We start from the raw sequence: 20,399 nt of genomic DNA, 5'->3' as shown, positions 1-20,399 counted from the left end.
AAAATAGTCACAGGGATGTAAAGTACATCATAGGGAATATAGTCAATAATATTGTAATAACTATGTATGAAGCCAGGTGGGTACTGGAAATATCAGAGGGAATGCCTTGTAAAGTATATGATTAACCACTGTGCTGTACATCTGAAATTAATACAAAATAACATTGAATATAAACTGTAATTGAAAAAATTTTAAAGACTAGCAAATAAATAAATAAATAAATATGCTATTCTCTTTGCAGTGTAGTTGTGACCTCTCAAGGAAACACTGTTAGACACTTGGAGGAAGTGACAAGAGCCTTTGGGTTGGAGTTTTGCTTCCCTCTTCTGGAAACGGTAAGTCATAACCCAGGGACGGGCCGGTGCTAAGGGATCCTACATGCGGCAGTACAGCCAGACCAGGAGGCTGCTCCATCACGAGTAGAATCATCAGGGGACTGAGTTGTTAGTTTCCAGAGGAAAAGGTGGATTGTGCTGGTCATGAATGTTTCCCTTAAGTTAGGGTAACAATAACAGTAATGATAATAGTGACATTCTGTGGCACTTACAGGCCACTTAACAGTTCATAAAGCACTCAACCATGATTGCATTTTTACCTGCCTTTATCCTCCAATAATCCACATGAGGTAGGCTAGCAGACACCGCTCCCCTTTTCAACCATGGGAAACTGAGGCCTAAGTAACTCACCTCAAGTGCCACAGGGGCAGAGTGGGGAGCTGGGTCTAGAAGCCAGATCTCCCCAGTCCCCAGTTCGGTGTGTTCTCCCCGTCACCTGCACAGACCCGCTGCATGGGACGCCAGGAATTCGTCTCTGTTGTACTCTCATGTAAACTCTATGCTTCGTCAGCCTTGTCCCATAGTGTTCACCTAACTGGTGGACATAAATAAGCTTTGTATCGGATTGTATAGGATTTTAACAAGGCTACATGGTTATTGTAGCAAAAGCAACAAAAATGTATTTACCAAAATCCCACAAACAAGTGCATGGGCCTTAGCAGATCTTAAACTTTAGCTTGTAAGTTCTTTAGTATTTAATTTAGTGTTTTTAATTTTTAATTTTTCAACTATGGTTACCTTACAATATTGCATTAGTTTCAGGTGTATAACATAGTGATTAGACATTTACAGAAATTATCAAGTAATCACCCGATAAGTCTAGTACTCACCTGTCACCATACATAGTTGTTACAATATTACTGGCTGTATTCTCTATCCTATACTTTACATCCCATTACTATCTTAAAAGATTAAAACCACTGTTTTTTTTTAAAGACTCTTTGGTGCATAGAGTTTTGTTAATAGTAAGTCCCAACTCTGCTACTGGGGAAAATTGAGTTTGTGAAAGATGGAAGAGAAAGCAGAATGTAAAGATAAAAAAAAAATCAAGGAAAACCAATTTGAAGGTCAGAGTACATTTATTTTACACTTCTGGGTGGGCAGATAAACACACTCTGCATGTTAACAAAATGGTCAAACAAAAAACATACAAATTGATGTGCTCTTCAGTCTTTACTTCCATAGGTCGTACCACCTGTCCTTGCATGCCCAGCCCTACAAACTTCATTGTCTACCTACACTAGTTGCAAGGGAACCACTGGGAGAAGTTGGGCAGGTGGAAACTGCCATCAGTTGGTCAAAACTAAGCCTTACACCAGTTTTGTAACTGGGACATGGTAAAATATGTCTTCTTTTATAGGGCATGTCAGTCAAGGTATTTGTTATTGAACTGGAGTCACCTTTTTTTTTTAAGATTTTACTTATTTCTAGAAAGAAGGGAAGGGAGGGAGAAAGAGAGGGTGAGACGCATTGATTGCTTCTCATATGAGCCCCAACTGGGGACAAAAGTCACAACCCTGGCATGTGTCCTGACCTGGGATCAAACTGGTGACCTTTCACTTTGTGGGATGAGGACAAACAAACCGGTCAGGGTGAAGTCACTTTTTTAGATAACAAACTGGTAAGGAGTTAAGTGACATGAAAAGCTCATTTACTACTATCCACACAACATAAAAGCAACCACAGGCCCGAAGGCTCTGTGGTCAACTAAGAACAGGGCCAGCCCGAGATGGCCAGTCTGACTTCATGTTTGGTTTCAAGCCTAATTTACCTCTTTGCCCCACTCTCCTCCCTCTTCACCCTCTTACCTTTCAATTGTTTCTGCCCTAAAGGACTGATTTCACTTGCTATATTATTCTCTTCCTCTTCTCCAATCTGTTCACTACATACAGAATCTTTCTGTTGGACTTTTGTTGTGACTTCTTTTTAACATGCCTCTTTCCTTCCCCATTCCCTTACTAGCCCTATGCCATTTTATTCCACTCTTGTTTTTTTCTTTTACTCAAATGATGTACATATCCATGACTTGCAGAATAGCCCAGTTACAGAAAACTTGCACATAATCTTTTTTAAGTCAACGTACCCTTTCTGCAAATACCGCTGAGTCCCTCTAACGTCAGCCATTGTACTGAGCGCCAAGGAGACAGACAAGCACCCAGTGACCACTATTCTAAATTGGTGAGTTCTACACTAGAAATGTAGACAAGTTGCTACGGGAGGATGAAACCGTAATTTCTCCCAGGTTGGTGGGAAGACACACATGAGACCATCAGAAAGGCTTTCCAAAGGAGACATCGGAGCTGGGTCTCTGAAAGATAAGCAGACCTTTAGATTCTTTTAAATCAAAAGGGAAAAGGAGAGGGGTATAGTTTACAAAAAGACGTTCTGGAGAGAAGGTACTAATGAGCCAAGGCACAAGGTAAAGTGCCTGGCTGGCAGAGAACAGATAATGTGGCAGGGTTCAAACAAAAGAGGTGGGGGGCGGGAAGTGGCGGATGAGTCTGGAGTGACACAAAGCACAGACTGCGGGAGGCAGACTGCAGGGCATGTGATCTTTTATTCTATAGGGAATGAGGGTGTGATCAACTCCTTAAGTAAATTTCTGGTGCTAACATGGTAGCGCTGGGTTGGAAAAGGGACTTATGTAAGGATAGTAGTAAGGAGGCCACTGCAAGAGTCCAAGTTAAGTTAATGAGAGCTTGAATCTAAGGCCAAGGGAAAGGACGTGATGTATGAGTGGTTATTAAAAACAGACTTTGGTTAACAGTTGAGAGGCGGAAGGCAAAATCAGGAATCAAATGTAGTTCATGACTTGTAGCTCAGGTAAAGGTGATGCCTAAAACCTGAAATACAGCAGGAAGCCCAAGGTAGTTTTTACCTTTGAGTGTTGAAATGGAGGTAATGTTTTAGATGCAATTACATATTTATGGGCCATTCAGACACAGATATCCAATAAGCAGCAAGAAATTTTGGTCTGGACCTCCAGTGTGAGGATAGACAGGAGTACTTCAGAGTTATCGATGCTACAAGCTGGAGCCGACGCCCTAAGTAGAGAAGGCAAACCAGTGAAGCTTGTTCTTGAAGAATTCTTGCCACGTTTGGAATTTTTAGTAAAGGGATTCCTTAAAGCAGGGGCATATCTGGATTAAGTAATAAGAGAAGATAGTATATTATAAAAGCAATAAAAGGGAAGATAAACTACGGTCTAAAAATAAAGAACACACATAACAGTTGATTTTGAAGCTCTTGCTTACAGAGCAGAGTTGAAGGATGACATTAACTCCTCAGTAAAAACAGCATCTAGGAAAATGAAGTAAAATGGAAAGGGAGAAAAAGAAGTGAGGAAAAGAGAGAACAGGCAAAAGGACTAGGAAGGGAAGATTCAAAAATCATTTTGCTACATTTTACATGAATCAGATGTGGAAAAATGTTGAATTAACATTGAGGCCAAATGAAAAAGTCAAACCAAGGATGAAAAATGGCAAATAAGAACTCAATGAGAAAAAAGCAATTAAAACATCAACAAGGAATACAGGAGAAATGACAAAAAAAAATTAAAGAGAATGGAATAATAATAAAATAAGGGAATGGAATGAAATTGTTAAAATAGATATGCCTTTCCCCAAAAAAGCAAATTAAATAACTTGACAGGACAAAGCAAAATGCCAAACGCTCAAGCTGAGCATGTCTGCATGATTGTTCAGGAACAGGAACCAGAAAGGTGTGCTGGGTAGGCATCCAGCAGTTCTGGAGTTGAACCTAAGTATTTGTTTGCTGTGTGGCCTTGGGCAAGCTGGGAAAATGGTTATGAGGATTGTAATAACATGTATAAAATGCCTAATACATAGTTCTCAGTAAATGAAGGTTATGGAAGAAAAAAAATTGGATGTCTTGGTTAGTATATGAAAGTCAAATTTCCAACAGTTTTTCTAATCTAAAACATGGTTTCAGTTACAGCACTTGAAACAAACTTTATTAGAACTGAGTGACTAAACTTCTCGAGATAGTTTTACACTGTTGGGTCAACCATTGCTGTAACAAATAAGAATAGGATGTGAGACTCAATTTGCCCATTCTATCTCAAATTATGTAACATGCTATAAATTTTCTTTGGGGGCCTTTACAGTACAAGCTATTTGGTCCAACCAGTTTATTTGCAATTATAGTGATAACAGCTATACACCCACTGCACTTCACCTTTTTGCTGAGCTGTTTGAAGACAAGCAGGGGAGGGTTTAATCAGTTTTGCTAAATACATGAACCAAAAAGTCTTAATTGTGTGACCACCAACGTTCAAGCCTTTAGTCATACAAACTCCCAATAAGATGGGAAATTAAATTATGAGATGTTTTCTTACACACGTAACATTAAAACACTGTGTGTGCAAAAATAATTATCCATTTGACTTAACTTGCTTTTGCCGGACTTCCTACTGATAAAAGTAGAAAACTTTAAGATCCTTAAATGTGATTTTGTGGAACTGAGACCAAAATATTCTTCTGTATAACCAGCTCCCTAAAATGTACTACAGGAAAATAGAATCTTTTTTTGTAGACAATCTTCCAAGAAAGCATTTCATCCACAAAGTTAGTTCAAACTATAGTTTTTCCAATTCACCAGAGCTGGACAGTTTACAAAGCTTCTGGGTACTTACCTTTGAGTTCCACATTCTACATATCTGGGGTTCTTACCTGGGGGATCATGGACCACTGGGTGACTAACAGGCTTTATGGAGTTCTTGTTCCCTTGACATAGTGTGTGATTATCGGTATGCATGTACACGTGAACGTTTTTCTGGGGTAAAGGCACACACCTTTCACCAGATTTTCAAAGGCTTTCCAAAAAGCTTAAGAACCAGTTTGACATTTAAATGAACAGATGTACAATTGGCCAAATATTGCTGTATTTTAACATTTGTGAGATTTCTTAATTTAATAAGCATCTCAGGAAGTTCAGTGTTGTAACTACCAAAAAAGCTGCTTATAAGAGTAGTTCTTCCTAGTAGTTCACACAATCCTCAACCTACTGCGAACTGTCCCCAGTTCTCTGGAATTACTTGTCTGTATGATTAAGTTCCTAATTGCTAAATTCAAAATATTCTTTGGTACTTATTTGACTACTTGGTGGGGTAGTATAGTGGAGAAAGCAGACTCTGGAGCCAAACTGTCCAAATCTCAGCTCCATCACTTTCTAACTCAGCAACTTTGGACAAATTAACTCTCTGTACCTCAGAGGGGTATCCTTTGTAAAAAGTTTCTTCACTCATATTGTGTGACCAGTACTTACTTCAATGTGAAATTAAATTAGCTCCCAATAAAGCAAGCATTTATGTGTTAGCTATTATTTGGCACCTGGGATAACTTCTTTCTAGGAAATCATTTGAAACCTGTCTCCTATGTCTCATTTAGCCAACACTAAGGATGGCTCCCTAGTTGCACTTTCCTACTTCTAGGTTTATCCCTCCCTAATATTATCTTTCATACTATGGCCAGAACGATCATTTGAAACTATAAATCTGATGTCATCTCTTGCCCTGGACATTAGTGTAGCCTACGCTCCTTAGCATAGTTGACAAGTCCCTTTATGACAGTGGGCCACTCTAGCTCTTCTTCCTAAGTCTCCATTGCCTACACTTACCCTACCAGGTACATTGAACCAGCTAATTACAGTTCCTAAACTGCACCTTATTCTTGTAACTCATGACTTTGTATAAGCCACTGACTCTGTCTGGAATATCCCATTCTCCTCTTCTTATCACTCCTTCCCAAAGTAAATTAGGTGTCTTGCCCCTAACAGCCCTGTACACTACACTTTCTATTCTGTTTGGTGCAGATCTTCCCTTCCCACTACTTCCAATAAAGAACAGAAGTAGGAGCCATATTATGACAGTCTTGTTCTTTTTCTACCATCATAATCTTAAACCATATTTTAAAATTCCTTTGTCATTCTATGATGCCTCTTCTCATTTTTTTAACCCACTGAGTTTAGGTAGAAATATACCTAGAAGGTCCTATGTACATAAATAAACTAGATAACAAAAATTCACACTGATGGGAACATTCTAGAAGTATTTATTTCACTGCTGACCACTTGGTTACAGCATGCAACTCTCAACAACGAGCTGCCACCCTGCACTCCTGCAGAGGCACCAAACGCTTTGGTGCCACTATTTAGCTTTTCAGCCTTTCAAAGGCTTTCATTACCAACATCATTACTTAGGGACAAGCCTTTCAGGGACCTAACTTATTTTCTATAAAAAAGAGTAACTTCATATTTCATGCACAAAATGCCAATTGGCAGATTTAGGTCCAAAAATGGAAAGAAAAAAAAAAACTTTTATTCTAGTTCTGGAAATTATCAGGAATAAAATAAGCATTTCTCCTTGCCTTGTTACAAGGAAATAGAATTTTTGTCTCTATCAGGAATCAGGACAGTAGCTTTGGTGACCCCATAGTTATAAAATTACTTATTGGTTAAAGTTCTGTCCAAAGATGTTAGAAGTTGGCTTGTTTTCCTGTACAATTTAAAGAAATATTTGCAATATTTGTAGGAGTTGCAGGTTATACTGCAGACCCTTGTAACAATATTGAAAAAGCCTACTCACCCATTTAAAAAATTCTATCTCAGAAGGTAAAAGGAAACCCCATTATCCCTGAGCAAAAAGAGAAAAATCATAGGTACTTTTCCTTGTTCAAAGAAGCCGCTATAAATGTTATGTAGATATCTATGCTATCTAGAGTTATGCAGCTCTAGATCATTCTCAGAGAATTTACATAAACTGAAGCAGGTATAAGGAGCTCTCAGCGGCTTTTTCAGATAAAAGTAGTATTTAGTAGTTTGAGTAGTCACTCCACAAAAAACTTAAATTTAATTAACTACAGAGCTAAACATTCTTCATTTTGAAATTTGAGACTGTCCTGAGGATGCTTATGGGACATGAAACTATTGGGCAAGAATTTTAAAAATGTTAACAAATTGTGGCAAGGAGAAAAGACAGTGGGGAAACCATGGTGAAGAAAGTGAGAAAGGGGCAGGACAAAGCTGTAGTTATGAGCTGGGCCTTTCTTTTCGTAAGTCAGGGGGCTCTGGCTATACATATGCTATGCTCACTCATCTTAATATGAACCAGATGTTGAAATATAAAATAAAGAATGTCCCAAACAATTTTAAGTCTTGTAAGGAACAAATGACAGAAAACATTTTAGCTTCTTAATCAAGGAGTGCTATAATATAATTTCAAGGCATCTTGATATAATTCGTTTAACCCTAAAGCAATTGTGCAATAAGCAAAATATAAAAGAAAAATAACAAAGGTTAACTTGCTACAGGGGCCAACAGACAAGATTCTTTGCAGCACATCAATTAACCTTCACATACTGGAGTCTTATTTAAAAGGCCATCAAAAAACTCAGATTACTGAAAATTACAATGTCACCAACAAAAGGAATGTTGATCAGATAGAGTCAAAACCTGCCCAGAAGACTCTCTTCTCTGAAGGAATTTCTGACTGTTGCTAACACAGGTTGGTTAAGTCAAATCTCACTGATGGCTCCGATTGAGAATGAGAATTCCCCAGTCAGTGCTGTTTTAAAAATGTAAAACAACTGGGAAAGAAAACACAAAACAAAACAATCTACTGTTCCCTAACATACATGGCTTAGTACCCAGAGAAAGCCTCTGCCCCCAAAAGAGACTTTCTACATAGGGTTAAGCTTTATTAAATGAGGTGTAATCTTTCATTTTCAGGATATGTCTTTTCTTGCAAAGTCCTTAGAGGCGTAAGTTCCGCTTGGATTCTAATACACATCTCTGTGAGCTCAGTTTCCTGAAAATATACACCTGCCAGGTTCTAGGCTCTCCCTTGACAGTGACCGGGTTCACTACTTCACAGCCACCAGAATCGCACATACACTATTAACATGATGAAAAACACAGCTACTGCTGCAAGTTTGGCATATGTGGAGCGCATGTTCAAGTACTTCGCATCCTGGCGGTATTTCTTGGACAGACTGGACAAATTGTTAGCCTTTGAATCCAATGCTGTCAAAGAAGAAAAAAAAGGAAAATATTAATTAGTACATGGAAGTATTTTATCAAATGTATTAAGACATAAAAATAACCAAAATGAGTGATATTATACCAAACCACCATGAAGCTTAAATTATCATTTTTAAGGGTAAGGTAGTATGTACTGATTAATCCATGATACTAAAGTACTGAAAAATCTATAATGCACTTTATTTTTTACATTATATTCTATTGATTAAGCTATTATAGTTGTCCGGATTTTTCCCCTTTGCCCCCCTCCACCCAGCACCCCCTACTCCCTCAGACAACCCCCCCTCCACCATTGTTCATGTCCATGGGTCATGCATATAAGTTCTTTGGCTATTTCATTTCCTATACTATGGTTTATATTCCCATGGCTATTCTGTAACTACAGATTTTCACTTCTTAATCCCTTCACCTCTTCACCCAATTTCAACATCCCCCTCCAATCTGGCAACCATCACAATGCTCTCAATATACATGATTCTGTCTCTGTTCTCATTTGCTAAGTTTGTTTTCTAGATTCAATTGTTAAATATGTATTTATTGCCAGTTTATTGTTCATTGTTTTGAACTTCTTTTTTGTAAATAGTCCCTTTAACATTTCATATAATAATGCTTTGGTGATGATGAACTTTTTTTGTTTGTTCTTGTTGGAGAAGCTCTTTATCTGCTCTTTGATTCTAAATGATATCTCTGCTGGGTAGAGTAATCTTGGCTATTGGTCCCTGCTTTTCGTGACTTTGAATATTTCTTGCCAATCCCTTCTAGGCTGCAAAGTTTCTTTTGAGAAGTCAGCTGAACTCCTCTGTAGATAACTGAATGCTTTTCTCTTGCTACTTTTAAGATTCTATCTTTAACCTTTAGCATTTTGATTATGATGTCTTGGAGTGGGCCTCTTTGCATCCATCTTGTTTGGGATTCTCTGTGCTTCCTGGACTTGCATGTCTATTTCCTTCACCAGATTAAGGAAGCTTTCTTTTATTATTTTTTTCAAATAAATTTCTAATTTCTTGCTCCTTCTCTTCTCCTGGCTCCCCTATGATACAAATGTTGGAATGCTTGAAGTTGTCCCAGAGGCTGCTTACACTACCCTTATTTTTTTTTGGAATATTTTTCTTCTTGTTCTGACTGGTTGTTTTTTGCTTCCTTATGTTTCATATCATTGATTTGATTCTCAGCTTTATCCACTCTACTGTTGTTCCCTGTAAATTGTTCTCTATTTCAATTAGTGTGTCCTTTGCTTCTGACTGGATTTTTTCATACTGCTGAGGTCCTCACTAAGTTCCTTGAGCATCCTTATAACCAGTGTTTTGACCTCTGCATCTGATAGATTGCTTATCTCCAGTTTAGCTCTTCTTCTGGAGTTTTGATTTGTTCTTTCATTTGGGTCATGTTTCTTTGTCTCTTCATTTTGGAAGCTTCCCTGTGTTTGTTTCTATGTATTATGTAGAGCTGCTACGACTCCCTGTTTTGGTAGTGTTACCTAATGTAATAGGTGTCCTGTGGGGTCCAGTGGCATAGCCTTCCCTATCACCTAAGCTGGGTACTTGAGGTGCACCCTTTGTGTGGGCCGAGTACACCTTCCTCTTGTAGTTGAGCCTTGGTTGCTGTTAGCAGGTCAATGGGAGGGATTTACCCAGGCCAGTAAGTTGCAAAGATTGGCTGTGACTGCAGACCACCAACCTCCATCCTCCACAGAGAATCAATTGTGTAGTGGCAGGGCGGTGGTGCTCCAATGTGGTCTGTAGTCGTCTACTGGGTGCATAGGCCCTGTGGTTTCCCAGGTGGTGCAGGCCAAGGTCAGCCCCCACATATGTTTTGCCCAGGGCAACCTTGCCTGAACTATAAAGCAATCTGTGATGGCTACTACTTGTGCTGGGCTTGGAGATTCCCAGAGGAAGCCAAGCTGTGAATCTAGGCTGGCTGCTGCTAGTGCCATGTCTGGAGCCACTTAACAAGAGGTACAGGGGCTGGTGGCTCAGTGAGTCCAGTTGTTGCTTGTTTGAAAGGATTTAGGAAGTTGTGAAGCATAAGCCAAGACCAGCCATTCATACGGAAAAGCTAGTGTTAACAGCTGTAAGTTGGGTGGGATCCTCATGCGATCTCCAGGGCAACACAGTGTTAGCCACGTTGATGGATTCTCAGATATGGCACATATCTGTTGGCTCTGTGGCTCTGACCACCTTTCTGTCTAAAAAAAAAACAACAAAAAAAAAGCTGTTGTCTCACCTTGATGCTAGACACTTCAGTTCCTCCCTATATGCCATGGTGCCTTTCAAGCTGCTACCTTGATGCTGGAGTTCAGAGGAAGTGAGTCTGAGAAAGTTTGTGGGTGGGTTCTTTAAGTGGAACTGCTTGGGACTCTAGAATTTTCTTTCACTAACTCAATCCCTGCTGGTTTTTACAGCCAGAAAGTATGGGGATTTATCTTCCTGGCACTGGCCCTGGGCTTGGGGGGCCTGGTGTAGGGCTGGGACTCCTCACCCCTGAGATATTCCTCCTGGAATTTTTATCTTCTACACGTGGATGTGGGACCAGCCTGTTACATCTCTGCCCCTCCTACCAGTCTGGATAGATGTGGTTTAATTTCATAGTTGTCAGACTCCCAATGAACTCAATTTCTGCCACTTCTGAGCAATAGTTGTTATATATTTTAGTCGTAACTTTGATGTGGCTGTGCAAGAAGGCAAGCTATGTTTACCTATGCTCCCATCTTGACCAGAAGTCCTTCTACAATGCAGTTTAAAATTATCAGGCCAAATTATGCTCAAATTCTTGAGACTGAATAGTGAAGTGGTTAGGAGTGCAGACTTTGGCCGCTGACTCTTTGGTTCAAATTTCAGATGCACTGGCCATGTGACACTGGTCAACTCAGCCTCTCCAAAGACCCAGTTTCATAATCTATTCAACATATAATGGGGATAACAGAAACTTATCACCGGAGTACGGGTACATGAGAATGCCTCTAAAGTGAGTGCAGTGCCTGCATACAGTAAACATCTGAGAAATGCTGGCTGTCCTAAGCATCTCCATAATCCTTCAACAGTCTAAATCACATTCTCTCATATTATGAAAAATAATAACATATGTAAAATAAGACTCATGTGCCCAGAAAATTCAAGGAACCAAACTCTGAGTATTAAGCTTTATTTCAACGGTGAATGCCAAATTTCTAAGATTCTCCAGCAATTATTCTCAACAGACTTAGGAAAGTTGTATTGTACTTAAAATACAGTGACAGGTGCTAGAAAACTACTTATATCTACTAAATCAAGCTTTATAGAATCTTTTGCATCATTTATTTTTCCTACAAGAACATTTGTAATGTCATTATCTTCTTATAATTGTGAACTGAGCACTTAGAGAAATAGCCAAACAGACACAAGCTAGACTGAACTAAAGTATACAGCATACTTTAATAATAAAAACAAGTAGAATAAAAGCTCTCAGTTTGATATAAATGAATGTTGATTAAACATTGTACTTCTTTAAATTTTTGAATAAGTATTTTGCAATCTGAATTTGCATGTTCTCCCTCAGAGAATGCTTTTGGAATGTTTGCAGTTGCCTAATAGAGACTGGTTTGATTGAGAAATGTGCTATTACTTGGTAACACAGGCATGACAACCACATCTAAATTATCAACTTGTCTACAAGAAAAATACCTAGTCATGTTAAAAAAAGGTTATAGGCTGAGAAATAACCATGACAGTGCTGTAAGAAATCTTTCTAACCAGTCTACTAAAGTGTATAACCTACTGGACAGAGGTTTTTAACTACTGTGTTGATAGCTGTATTGCCAGTAACTAGGACAGGGTCTGGCATATAGTCAGTACTCAATACATAAATCTTTGCTAAGTGAATCTAAATCCACTGGAAATAACTGGGCAGAAGAACAAACATATGAAATATGAAATAAGTAATAGGTAAGAGAATTCCTTTACATAGGAACATTTAGAAGCACACAATAGCATTAACACAAAGCTACTGCTGGGAAAAGTCATTTAGGAAATATGTGAAGGCACTACGTAAAGTGCCGGAGGATACGATGATGGTCAAACATGTTTTTTTGATCCCTGTATCTGTGGAATTTACAGTCTAGTAGGGTGACACCTTTGAATGAAATCCATGGCTTAAAAGAAACAGTATATTTAGGCAGTAAAAAAGGGCATAATTTGATCTTGCAGAAAGAACCCATAAGAACTATTCTTGGATCTTAGATGCAAAGTAGACTAACTATACAACTTAAAAAAACTGAAAGAGAAGAAGGCATAAAAGATGGATTCTTATTATGAAGAAGCTTAGAGAATAAATTTTTTTGAGGTAGGCTCATCTTTTCACTGTCCCTCTCATATGCTCTGTTCAGAAATGCTTTTTCTTTCTCTTAAAATACCACTCTTCACTCCTTCCTGATTTATCAAATTTCAAGAAATCTTTCCTGCTCAGTTCACATTTATCTACTTCCTTCTACATTTTTATAGTCTCTTTGTCTATATGTCTGTTTAAAACTATCCTATGCTGGAGATGGACGACAACGCTGCAGCCAACAGATTCCACCAGGCACTAGCAGGGGCACTTTTAGTAAGCTACTAAACTTTTCTGAGTTTCTGCTGCTTTATCTGTAAAACTGGTTTGATACCATGCACCTCACCTGGGATTATGCCAAAGAATATGTAAAATATATGTAATCCCCTTACCACACTACCTGGCACAAAGTGTTCAACTGATATTTGTTTCCTTATACCATCTATAAATTGCTCTGTGACAATGTTTCCTATTTTCCCAATCAGATCAAGTTACTTTGGGGTATAAATGTATCTCTTTTTATTTTTTAGATTTTATTTATTTATGTTTAGAGAGAGAGGGGAAGGGAGGGAGAAAAAGGGAGAGAAACACCGACTAGTGCCTCTTGCATGCACCCCAACTGGGGACCTAACCTGCAACCGAGGCATGTGTCCTGACCAGTAGTCAACTCAGCAACCTTTAGCTTTGTGGAACTGAGCCACTCTGGCCAGGGCTTAAATGTAAATTTCTTTTTCAATCAGCGTATCAGCTATGTAGCAACCAGCAAAGCCCTAGAAGAGAATTCTTTACACTTTTGATAAACTAACCAATGTAGTATATATTTTGAATTTTTAAAAAATTCCTATGCAGGTCTACTTTATCTCAGGTAGAAACTGTAAGTCTGTTGTGATGAAAATATACACAGACTCACTTAAAATTTGATGTTTAAAGAATGTGAAGCTATACGCTGGGACAACTTCTTACCACTAACATAAAGGTTAAATTTTGCAATGTATAATTTTAAAAAAGTTATTCATGAATAGGTTGCAATTTTCTTGTTAAATTCAAGAAATATTCATTAAGATATCTACTTGTGATCACTACTATGAGGCATAAAAGAAGTATATGAAATAGACATGAAACATAAGCACTACCTTTAAATAGTACATGCTCACATTAAACACTTCAGTTAACATTTAAACACTTACATAATATTTCAACATTAAATATAAATATACACTATAAAGTATATATTTATATTTCAGGTAAATAGGTAAGCAAGAACATATACACATTTACATACAAATACCCCATTATATGCACCCCCCCCCCCAAAATATGTAGCTAAGTGCTTTGAAGGGTTTAATGTGATGTGAGCTATAAGGATCAGAAAAGGCTTTTGCAAAGAGAAAGGTCCCGGCCGGCCAGCTCACTTGGTTAGAGCGATATCCCAATGCACCAAGGTTGCAGGTTCAATCCCCAGTCATGGCACATATAAGATCTAACCAATGAATGCATAAATAAATAGAAAAACAAATCAATACCTCTCTTCTCTCTCCCTACCCCCATCTTCTCCCTCTAAAAAAAAATCAAGTAAAAAAAAAAAAAAGAGCGGCAGTTGTTATCTAGATTTTAAAGAACAGTTCCAGGATGACCAGAATGAGTCAGAATGTTTGTGAACCCGGAAGGAGAGCAGCTCTTAATCTTCTTATCTTCCATCACAGAGTACACAATGCTTTGTGCATTGGCAAGTAATAATGACTGACTGAATGAAAAGTAAGTTGAGACCAGACTAGATCTTATCTTGCAGTAAGAGATTTTAAAGTTTTTCAGCTGAGGAATGCCTTGATGAAAATGGCATTTTATAACTTTTGCTCTGGCAGCAGTAAAGTCACCTGAAGTGCCTACTCAGGAAACCACTGCAATAGACAATTTCCTCTCATTCTTCTTTTCATTTCCCTTAACTTATGTAGGTGTTCCTGTAAATATTTAATTGTGTAAATATCTTAGACACAGTAATTACTTCTGATATGGAATGAGATCCTTATACAGTTTCAACTCCACAAAAACTAACGACACTAGGAAAAACATACTGGAAGTTTTACAATGTAATCTGTTTCTGAGAGATGAATTCTTAACAGTGCTCAATAGAATCTGGCAGCATAAAAGGTACCCCAACATAAGCTATCCTTGCCTGTGGATATCTAGATTTCCCACAGGCAAGGATATAAGGATGAGAACCACCTCTTCATAAGACCCATATTGCTTTCAGATACCTGAGAGTGCTTCTCCTCGTTGTAACACTTCTTCAATATTGGCCACCATAAGCCTCTGCACATCTTGCAATTCAGTGTTGATGGAGCCTAGGTTTCTCCGAGCACGGCTGTCGATGTAGAGCTTCTTGGTTTTCTGAATGTAGGTCTCTACAATGATGAAGAAAAATGACCATTAATGACTTCTTTCATGTCCTTCAAAGTACTGAAGTAGGCAATACAGAGTTCTAGGTTCAGCCCTCTATTGCAACTCTCCATGGTTAAATCAAGCACTTGAATGAGTGTCAAACTTTGAGTTCTGATGTCTTCATTTGTAACATGTAAAAATATAATTAGATGACCATTCAGAAGAAATGCCCTTTGTACAACTCTGAATTAGAAGTATATACTCTCAGGATCCTTAGAGAGATTAAGACCCACTACTGTAAGCCTTTCCTGAAAGCAGAAATTTTCAAACTATATTTCAAGCACCCTAAGGGTTTCATTACTTAACTCGACACATTCCCTGAAAAGGATGCTGGCAATCATCTAGCATTTCTACAGGCTAACATGGCAAAAGAGTCACTCTATCATTAACAAGTTGAAAAAGCCTTGGCTGGTTGTGGCTCAGTGGATTGAGTGCCAGTCTGAGAACCAAAGGGTCAACAGTTCGATTCCCAGTCAGGACACATGCCTGGGTGGTGGGCCAGACCCCCAGTAGGGGGCTCACAAAAGGCAACCACAGATTGATATTTCTCTCCCTCTTTCTCCCTTCCTTCCCCTCTCTCTAAAAATAAATAAACCTTTTTTTAAGATTGAAAATATTATCTTAAAGTATTTTCTTTAACATACATTCCCAATTTCACTGTTTGCAAACTTCAGGTTAAGCAAGCATGTGTTAGGGTGTTTCCCAAATATCTGCTATAAAACTGCAGTCTCATTCATATTTAGCCCATGTCTAAATTTCTCAAAAGAATGACATTATTAAAGATTATATTCTCAACATTTGGCAAAAATCTTAAACTGTGTGTGCTGGGTGCCTTTCATTTGCCTCTTTAGATCTCCTCTCCACCGTTCTGCACCCAGCTTTTGCCTTGGGAAGCTGACCTACATAGGCTATATCAATGGGCTCCTTGTCCCATAGGTTCCAGCTAGGTTCAGTGAAAGGGGGAACCCCAAGGGTAGGAAAGAAGAGTGAATAGTGACATCAGGGTATTTATCTCTGAGAAGTCACCTTGGGCTGGCACTATTCCTCCACCAAAAGTTACAGCTCAAGTTGGCCTTCTTCTTTTTTAAAAAATTTATTTGTTTGTTTGTTTGTTTATTTATGTATGTTTAGAGAGAGGGGAAGGGAGGGAGAAAGAGAGGGAAAGAAACATCAATATGTGGTTGCCTCTCTCATGCCCCCAACATGTGGGGACCTGGCCCACAACCCAGGCATGTGCCCCATCTGGGAATCGAACTTGTGACTCTTTGTTCTGCAGGCCGGCACTCAATCCACTGAACCACACCAGCCATGGCTCAAATTGGCTTTTATAAATTTTCTCCTTCCCTAATCCAGAAACTGCCCCTTCCTCTCATCCCTCCACACCTAGGGATGGTAATGATTACTGTCCAGTACCTTGCAGTCCTCCTATATCCATTCATATCTTTGCATATAAACCTTTAACCTAATTTGAGTGTATCAACTATCTCCTGTGTGACCCTGACAACAGTAGCCTTATTTTTTTCTTGGGTTTACTGGACCGCCATTATCTATAAAAGTAAAATTTGAAAAAACAGACATTAAAAAATTAGCACTTGGAGAGTTTGGAATTATAAAAACACTGGAGTATTTTGCTAAATTTTATTTATTTCTGAAAAGCAAATGATCTTATCTAGGAAACCTGAAACACTTCAGAAACTCAGGGACAGTAAAAACCAATTTCTTTAACAAAAAATGTCAGTGATGTAGTCTGAGTATACTTGTTCTCACTTCCTCCACTTGCTGTACTCAGGTCATTCCCTCTGACCTATTGCCATCAGCTACTTTAACAGGTCTGAGCAGTGATGAGTCTGTAATTCTTTTATAGATAAACACCTGTGTTCACTACTTCTGCATGTAGTAAATGTTATCCCCCAATGACATCTATCTTCTAGTACTTTTCTTTAAAATTAGAGAATCTTACTTTTCTAAAAGAAACAAAACATCATTCTTCTGATTATCAAATTCTGACCTCCATAAAATGAGCTTCACTGTGAATGTGTGAGTGTGTGGATGTGTCTGTGGGTTTGGGGAAAGAACACAGCTATTATATGCCAATCTAGTAGATCTTTAGGCACAGTTCTTGAGCCTAATGAAGAATCAAACCAAATAACCAAAAAGGGCAAAGGGCAACGAGTTCTATTGGGAAAAGATCAAAAGACCAGAGAAAATTACTTATAAGAAGAAAGCCCCATTCATTCAAAAGAACAAGAAGAGGTGGGATGGGAGAGGCAGAATCCACTACTTCAGTATGTAAACATCAGTACAATTATGTGAAAATTATAGCAGCATAACAAATAGGTTTTTCCATATTCTTTGCTCCCTTGATACAGAGGCGAGGAGCAAACACTTACCGAACTCGATAAAGCAATAGGGTCTGGACACAGTGGGCACCTTCTTCCCATACTGTTCATCAAACTCTGAGTGCAAATCTTCTAGGTAGGCAAAAGCCAGCTTCTTAGGGAAGGTAGCCTCACACAAAACCAGATAACACACCCCTTGCTCAATAATGTAGCTGGAGGAACAAAAAAGCAAGAAAAGTTTTTGTAGAGTAACAATACCTCTAACAATCTCGAGCAGACTCTCAGCACCATACAAACTTTTAAAAGTATTCTAACTTAAGCCCTTTGAAGATAACTAAATCAGAAGCCAACCTGAAACTACATCTAAACCAACCTAAATCAGAAGCAAACATCTATTATTAGAAGTATATTGCAAAAGGAGTATCTAGACATGTTTATTATAATTATCTATTCACTATATAATTCTTCAACTAAAATATCCTAATACCTAAGGCTTTTATTGCGAAACCATGGAATTGTGACTATATCCATCCTTTGATTACATATGGTAAACTACTATACACAGTTTTAAACTCCTTCTAGCTGTAACAAAAACAGTGAAACTAAAAAACTGTGTGGATACTTAAAATTTGGACATTAATGCCACAATGTCACTGGGTACAGAAAATAACAACCTCAGGACTATTGATACTCCCTGTCTAGGGTAGGCGTGCTCTGTTCAACTGGAAACCACCCAGTAACAGAAGGACTTCCTCTTGTGAGAGTGAGCAGTGAGCCTCCTGGCCTGGAAGGGGCTTCATGATTACATTCCACACTCTTGGGAAGAAGTTAGGCTACACAGTGACTTTCAACTGTCTTTTTAGCCACTATACTCTTTCTTTAGCAAAAATTACATTCAGGAAACCAATATGTATAATAAATAAGTTCTTTAGTTTAAGTAGGAGTCTAAGGGCCTAAAGTATTACACATACCCTGCTCCTAAGGCATCCTAGAACTCCACAGAGTAGTGTTTACAGTCCATTATGTGATCTCTCAGGCCCTTTAAAACAATGATGATGATGATGATGATGATGATGATGATGACAGTGATGATGATGATGTTATATAACAACATTGCTGTCCTCTCACTTGGGTACCTGAGTTAACTAGTCTCTTTGCCATCAGTCTAAACCATCTTCTAATCTAAACCATTGGTTTTATTCCTAACAAGTGAAAAGAACCATATTACCCTACTTAAAAGCTCTGGGGGTCCCCAGTATGCATAAAAGAAAATCATACTCGTTGGTATAGTATTTGTAACCCTCCAAAACAAGTGTAGACCACATTACGTCATATTTCCTAATACACTATATGACATGCTGTTTTCCAACAAGCTAGGTTCCTTCCCATCCTCGTGGACTTCTACTTTCATAGTATTATAACTGTAATACTCTTTTATGTACCTGAGGAAACCTTGTTAATTTTCATATGCTCAATTCTACTATAATTTTTCTATGAAATATCTTTATAGTCCCCCTCTATCCCCTTTCCTCAAACTTACTCCCTACAAATGGAAATGTATTGCTTCATCCCCCTTGCTCCCAAAGCATTTCAGTTATACCCGAATGGTAGCACTTCTTGCCTTATAGTTGCTTGCATATGTGTCTCTCTGCTAATAAGAGGATAAGTTCATTAAAAGCTATGGCCATTAAAGACAGGACTTAAAACATGGTCTGGCAAAGAATAAATCTTTAGGAAATAGCTCTTGGATGGAAATGAAGATTAAGTATAAAGGTCCCAAAGAAACAAAGCAAAAGAAAATCTCTTTTCAATTCTATGAGAACTCTCCTAGGTTTTTCATTTCTTTTGTTCCTTACCCATGATAGATACAAAGGTACTATATAATTAAGTGCCTGTAACATTTTGACATTAAAAATTAGATTTATAGAAAATGTTTTATACACTATACAAATTAATACCTTATGAAACTTAATATCCACTATTTTAACCAATAGGCCATGGTTTTTTGTTTTGGTTTTGTATGCTTATTTGCTTATCTCTGATGAGTGAAGATTTTTTTTGTCCTTTTAAGTTGAATACAGAAGGTCGCTCCCAGGTCTATATTACCTTAGTTATCCGAGTTCTTAAAATAGTAAGGTTACTCAGCTAGTCCTTTTATGTTTTTCTCTGTTCTTCATGTCCTCTTTTTTCTTAAATCCTTCCTGTTTTATCATGTTCAAACTTCATATGTATTAAACATATAATACCAATTATTTGTGGATAATTTGAAATCCAATGAAGTGACTTTGATCCCTCTCTCAGCTGTATGCATTATCTATAACCACTAAATGGAATGCTCTTAAAGTGTTTTTTATAATTCTTTTTTTTCTAAGTAATAACTAACGGTTATTGACTACTCTCTATGTGCCAGGCAAACTATTAAGAGATATACACGGACTCCCTCCATGTATAATCACAACTATGATTACTTCTCCTATTTTATAGAGGGAACCGAGGCCTGGGGAAGTATATGGGAATTTTTCAAGGTTACGTTGTTAGTAAATGTTTGAGCACGGTACTACCCTGCACGTGTCTAGCTCTATGAATGCCCTAAAGCAAAAAGCTACATATTATTGCATTCATGATAGGTACAGCATTCACTAGACATAGGATAACAGGTTAAATTATTGTGTGCAAGTCAAATAAACAAACCACGATTCCAGTTTTACAGAAATAGCGCTAGGGAAGTTGTTTCCATGAAGAGGCTATACTTTTAAGGTTACCTTCACTATTATTTATTTATTTTTTAATATATTTTATTGATTATGCTATTACAGTTATCCCATTTCCCCCCTTCACTGCTCTCTACTCTGCCCACCCCCTCCCACACACATTCCCCCCTTTAGTTCATGTCCATGTGTCTTAAGTTCTTTGGCTTCTACATTTCCCA

General features: G+C 38.1%; 1 protein-coding gene across 1 annotated transcript in view; it reads right to left on the bottom strand.

Moving 5' to 3' along the window:
* Window positions 1-1,395: 1,395 nt before the first annotated feature.
* Window positions 1,396-20,399, bottom strand: part of SEC22B (SEC22 homolog B, vesicle trafficking protein) — a 28,502-nt gene continuing 9,498 nt past the window's right edge. Inside the window, exons 3-5 of the mRNA XM_045816593.1 lie at window positions 17,522-17,682; window positions 14,948-15,094; window positions 1,396-8,375 (exon numbers count right to left, since the gene is read on the bottom strand). Coding sequence (XP_045672549.1) covers window positions 8,221-8,375; window positions 14,948-15,094; window positions 17,522-17,682 — 463 coding nt within the window. The 3' untranslated portion in view covers window positions 1,396-8,220. The remainder of the gene's footprint in view (window positions 8,376-14,947; window positions 15,095-17,521; window positions 17,683-20,399) is intronic.

Source organism: Phyllostomus hastatus, unplaced genomic scaffold (assembly GCF_019186645.2).
Source record: "Phyllostomus hastatus isolate PE091 unplaced genomic scaffold, TTU_PhHast_1.1 phas_scaffold_216, whole genome shotgun sequence".
In the NCBI taxonomy this organism is placed as follows: domain Eukaryota; kingdom Metazoa; phylum Chordata; class Mammalia; order Chiroptera; family Phyllostomidae; genus Phyllostomus; species Phyllostomus hastatus.
This window is presented reverse-complemented; position numbering and strand designations above follow the sequence as displayed.